Source organism: Vigna angularis, chromosome 6, assembly GCF_016808095.1.
Source record: "Vigna angularis cultivar LongXiaoDou No.4 chromosome 6, ASM1680809v1, whole genome shotgun sequence".
Classification (NCBI taxonomy): Eukaryota; Viridiplantae; Streptophyta; class Magnoliopsida; order Fabales; family Fabaceae; genus Vigna; species Vigna angularis.
In genome coordinates this window covers 33088334-33093744 of record NC_068975.1, presented here as the reverse complement: position 1 = coordinate 33093744, position 5411 = coordinate 33088334, and the positions used below count along the sequence as shown (strand labels likewise).

General features: G+C 35.0%; 1 protein-coding gene across 2 annotated transcripts; it reads left to right on the top strand.

Moving 5' to 3' along the window:
- Positions 1-233: 233 nt before the first annotated feature.
- Positions 234-4885, top strand: LOC108340958 (la-related protein 6A). Of its 2 annotated transcripts, XM_017578545.2 has the most exons (11): positions 234-664; positions 904-985; positions 2041-2135; positions 2229-2300; positions 2375-2454; positions 2536-2620; positions 3479-3526; positions 3612-3677; positions 3750-3887; positions 4264-4357; positions 4440-4885. In XM_017578545.2, exons 1-11 carry the CDS (start codon positions 365-367, stop codon positions 4565-4567), a joined length of 1188 nt encoding a protein of 395 aa, XP_017434034.1. In that variant the 5' UTR covers positions 234-364; the 3' UTR covers positions 4568-4885. The 2 variants fall into 2 exon arrangements, with proteins under 2 accessions (XP_017434034.1, XP_052734949.1); XM_052878989.1 differs by lacking the exon at positions 4264-4357 and having other exon boundaries at positions 235-664.
- Positions 4886-5411: the final 526 nt, after the last annotated feature.

Genomic DNA, 5411 nt, shown 5'->3' with positions numbered 1-5411 from the left:
TTCATTTTTAATAATTGTTAAAATTGTATATTAAAAGTATTTTTTAATCTTCATAAATAACTGTTTTGTATAGAAAATGGTTAATCAATTCAAGAATATGAAATTGAAAAAGTAAAACAAAAAGTAAATTATAGATGATTAGATAAATAGCATAGGAGGCAAAATTACAAGAAATGAAAAATAAAATGGTTAATTTTTCATAAAAGAAAAATAAAGCCATGATTTGAACAAGGTGATAGTGGTGACCAAAGCGAAATGTCAAACAAGTATCTCTGCCTATATAAGGATCTGATCTGAGAAATCGAAATACTGTCGAGACAGAAAAGACCGGAATATCAGGCGGGGAGAGTTTCTTCTCTCCTCAATGGAAGGCGGCGAACAGGTTCCCCCTTCGGCCACCGCCGCCATTACAACGGCCGTTAATGTCACCGCCTCGCCCCCTCCGCTCGTGGATCCCTCTGTTGGTCCCGATCTCACCGTAGCGGAAACTGAAAATCACGCGGTGGTTTCAGACGAAGAGCACGGTCACGAGCTTGACCTTGACCATGACCTTGACCACGAGCACGATGACGAGCATGACCATGACGAACACATCGGGGACCGCGATCACGCCGCTGTGCCCGCTGTCTCGTCGGAGGATCTCAAACTCAAGATCATTGAGCAGGTAACTCCTCTCCTGTCTTTTTCTGCTTTCGAACGATAAATAGCTTTATTTATGGCGTTCTCTGATACTGACTTATTGTTCAAGAGCGAAAGTTAGTGTTGTATCGTGTGAGGAGAATATAATAATTTGACGTGTTTACTTGAAAACCTTGAAATCTCGTTTTTTCGTGTTTACTAGGTTTAGTTGTTTCGGTGTCTTATTTGTTTCGGTTCAGTGACTTGTTGTTGTTGATTTTGCAGGTGGAGTACTATTTCAGCGATGAAAACCTGCCCAGTGACAAGTATATGTTGGGCTTTGTCAAGAAGAACAAGGAAGGGTTTGGTAAGGGAAACCTCTATAAGTTGGACCAATTTGATTTTAATTGTTGTAGTTTTCACAATTTGATTTTCAAATGATTTACGGCCTTATCGATTCTCAAGTTGTGTGTATTCCCTTAATCTAACTATTTTCAAGTTTTTTTGAAGTTTGAATATTAAAATAGTTTGCTGCTAAGTTGAATATTAAAATAGTTTGCTGCTAAGTTGAATATTAAAATAGTTTGCTGCTAAGTTGAATATGTTAGTTTGAAAGGTGGAACTATCTGGGTTATAATATATATATATCTTGTGGGAGATACCAAGGGAAGTTAAGTATTCGATTTTATTGTTTCTAAAGTGTTCTGGCTTTCGAATTTGCTTATATAAATGAAGTTATTAAGGATTAATAAGTTGAATAGGCAGTGTGACGATTTTGTTAACATTTATATTTAGTGACTCGTTATTAAGTACTATTTTCATGTACTAGTTTTTCAGTTGTACTACTTGACAAATAGGATGTTGATATTTACTCTTTTCTAGAGATGGTAGAGGGAAAAAGATGTATTTGGCAATGAACATAAGACATTTTCTCTTTTCCATAGATGATCACAAGTTAAATGGGCTTATTTCCATTCTTTTGGTTTTCCAAACATTGTTTTAAAAGACGATGATCAGTGGTGTAGATGGAAAGGTGTAGCAATTGTAGCACCTCAACTTCAGCATATACACACTAAACCGAACATGGAATAATCAATGATGATGCCCTAGTAATAAACTGATATTGATAGTGTATTTCATTATATGTAAATGTTGCTGAAATCCTTGCAGAATGGGAGTTGCTGTTTTGCCAGTATTAATCTGAAAAGCGTTATGCAAGTTGTGCACACATACATGCAGTTTTGCATGCATTAAAAATTTTGTAAATGGTGCTCTATTCTGATAACAAATGAAGCGTTTATTGATTTTTGTATTAATTTAACTAATCCTAGTGCTATAAATAGTAATCATTATTATTTGTCCATTGCCTACAAACTTTTGTTTGTATATGCTATAATCCAATCCTACTTTATGTTTATGCAGTTCCCATATCCGTAATTGCTTCTTTCAGAAAAATGAAGAAGCTCACGCGAGACCATACATATATTGTTGCTGCTCTGAAGGAGTCTTCACTGCTTGTATAATGCTTCCTTCCATGTTTTTTCAACTTGAACTGCATTGCAATCTATACTTAAAGTCCTAAGGAAAGAAAATTCTCATGGGGATTGCAGGTTGTTAGCAGTGATGGGAAAAGGGTCAAGCGGCTTCATCCACTTCGTTTCAATGATTCTAGAGATCATAAGGTATTTACTTCAAGGAGACTGCTACTATTATTTGGTTTGTACTTTGCTATCTGCATCTCATTCTTGGACTCTAGTTATTTACTGTTTTAGTAGAGAATTTGCCAGAGGATCATTCAAAGAAGAACATTCAACGAATATTCCACGAAGCTGGAAAGTATGGTTTCTTCCTTAAGTTGTGTCTGTGTATCTATTTTTTCCAATATGCAATAACGTTAACATTTCTTTCAATGTGCAGTATAAAGAGGATAACAATTAATGACCCAAATTCTACTTCAGAGTCCACAAAACATATAAAGCAAGAAATGTTAATCAGTAATAAGGTATTAAACTATCTAATGTCAACAGTTGACCCTAAATTTGTACTGCTCTCACATTTTTCATTGCATTATTCCTTTTACCAAAATTTCCATTTCGAAGATTTTGTCTGTCTTGTTAATGAATTACAGCATTGCTGCATTTCCTTTTAGAAGTCCTTTTGTGGTTTAGTGTTTTTTGTCTCCAAAAGTTCAGCCAGGGTTACCCTGTGAAAAAAATGTATTGTTGAGTGGTGTGTGTCTGGACCCAACTCCACCTTGAAATAGAAAAAGAAATCTATTCTCCTTGTTGGTCATGATGAAAATAATTAATTCAGTCACTGTACTAGTTACTAATGTCAATCTTCACAGTCGCTTTGGTGATTGTTTTGAAAATTCCTGTAGCAATGATTCGTATTTCTTAAAAAGCATGAATTTACATATATCTGTTTTCTGCCCTTAACCTAAGTAAATATGTGCACCTTGTTAGCAGTTCTTCTCCAAAATAGCCAAGGTCATAGCTTATTAATGTGTTTACTTTTTCCCTGTCAAGTTGGATATCAGTTTTGGTCCTTTTTTGGATTTGACAAAAGATAAAATATTGCTGGAGCGTGATCTCTATTCTCAGAATCTCATTCATCATCCACCATAAGTTGGTTGTATAAAATTAATCTTGTGTATTAACATCGTCAACCCTGCTGACACTTAGGCAGGGACTATGCAGACTATTGAAACTTTCAATTTGTGCTTTCCATTTTGTATTCTTTCTTGAACAACCCATTAAAATATATCAACCTTAGAGTAATAACTCGTAGATTCTATATTCTTTGCCATTTGTTTCCTAATTTCACTTTATACTCACAATAAGTCACTTTCTTATTGTAGTTACATGCTCTTGTGAAATTTGAGACTATTGAAGCTGCTGAAAAAGCTGTGAGTTGCAGTCTATGTATATTATGATTGAGACTATAATTGCCTGGATGATTAACTAGTCTTTGCTACTCCAATCCTGTGTCAGGTGGCTATGTTGAATAATGAAGAAGACTGGAGAAATGGGTTGCATGTTAAACTTCTCAAGCGAATGGTTAGCTGGAGTTTTCCTCCTCATTTGATTAATTGCCTGTAAAAGGTTTTTTATGAGAATTTTTTTATTTAGGGGAAGTTTGGACACAAAAAACAAGCTTGGAAAGGACCTAATTCTGAGAAGAATAGCTCAAGCCATGCATCTGAACAAATAGGAGATGAGGAAAATCATGGCTCAAGTGAGCATCATGAAGATACACACGAGGAAGAGGTATGTGTTGCATTTGTTTTTCACTATCAGCAGTCTCCTGTAGTTATCTGTTAGTAATCTTTTGAAACCATATTAGTGTTCGTTCCTCGTCTTTCAAGGATAAAATCATAATTGTTATTTTATATTTTTGTGTGTGTGGAAATGATAGGTTTGTTTTGGCTTGAGAAATCATTTTTTTATCTTGTTTCTATTTTCAAATATAAGAAGCATTCTGGAACTGCTTGAATCCCATCCATTCTATTTTCAAAATGATATTTTGAAATATTTTAATTTTACTGATTGGATTTGCAACTGTACATTCTTTCACGATTGGTCACGATTTCAGAACCCTTTATTGTTGTTAATACATGCCTCTGTTGCTTTCCTTTCATCTCAGGATGGGGAGCATCTTTCGAAGGATAAAGGTGGGCAGAGGTATAAAAATCAAGGAAGATCAAGAAAACATAAATATCGTGCTGGAAATGGAATGGGTACCCTTTTATTTTAACAGTTCATTTTATATTATTATTATTTGAATCCTTGTGGTATTCATAACCTGTTTCATTGTTCTAGGTCATGGAAGTACACCATCAACTCACGCTGCCGAAGCATCCAAGCCACCTCCTGGACCAAGAATGCCAGATGGAACAAGGGGCTTCGCAATCGGACGAGGTCGGCCTTCTGTCCCTGCTTCTAATTAGCAGCAAGATTTGACGCCTCACATGATTGATTGTATTTAGCAGTATTTATGTGTTATGGTGTTTTAGCCATGGTGTACTACTTTTGACTTGGGTCCCTATGCTCGAGTCTAAGTGGGTTTGTTGAACTCTTGAATTTTGTATCTCAATCTTTGGAGCGAGTGGTGGTGAAGTACATACCCATTTTAAGATTATTAGGCTGGGCAAGGTAGAAGTGTTTATATCGTGGTAATCCTCACCTTACGAGGAATCTGTGTAGCTATCATACCAGACAAATTTGTTAATGGTGTTGAAAGAAAGCCATGTGTTTACTAACTGAAATTTTCTTGTTTGGACATTATAATTGGTCATTGCCAGTTGTTGAAACAGTGGGACTAGCTGCAAAATTACATTATTTTTGTTAGTTAATCGTCTTCACATTTATTTTATTTTTTCAATACAACAATTTGAACAATTACTTTCTGAAATAAAAACTGAATGGGAGAGAGTGCAGTTACATTATATAGTTTTATATATTTTAACCACATTTTATTGTATTTTAACCACCTACTTTTTGTAGATGATACAATTATTAACTTTCATAATAATGATCTTATAAATATATCAACTTCAAATTTAACCTCAATGCCTTTCCGAAAATCCGGTCTTTAGGTTTTATTTGCAGCATCAAAATCCCAATATTGAGGTGTCATATTTTCCATATTTGGGAAATTTGAACATGCTGTAGCAGTTTTGTCGTTCTTATTCTCTCAAGCAATGTCTTTGAATAAATAGCCAGCCATATTGTAGAAGAAAAGGGAGTGCAGAACGGTATTGCATTATTTCCATTTGGAAGTAGATGCTTGAG

Coding starts and splice junctions, on each gene's coding strand:
- LOC108340958 (XM_017578545.2), top strand. CDS start 365: ATGGAAGGCGGCGAACAGGTTCCCCCTTCGGCCACCGCCGCCATTACA. Junction 986..2,040: donor GAAGAACAAGGAAGGGTTTG/GTAAGGGAAACC, acceptor ATGTTTATGCAG/TTCCCATATCCGTAATTGCT. Junction 2,455..2,535: donor ATATTCCACGAAGCTGGAAA/GTATGGTTTCTT, acceptor TTCAATGTGCAG/TATAAAGAGGATAACAATTA.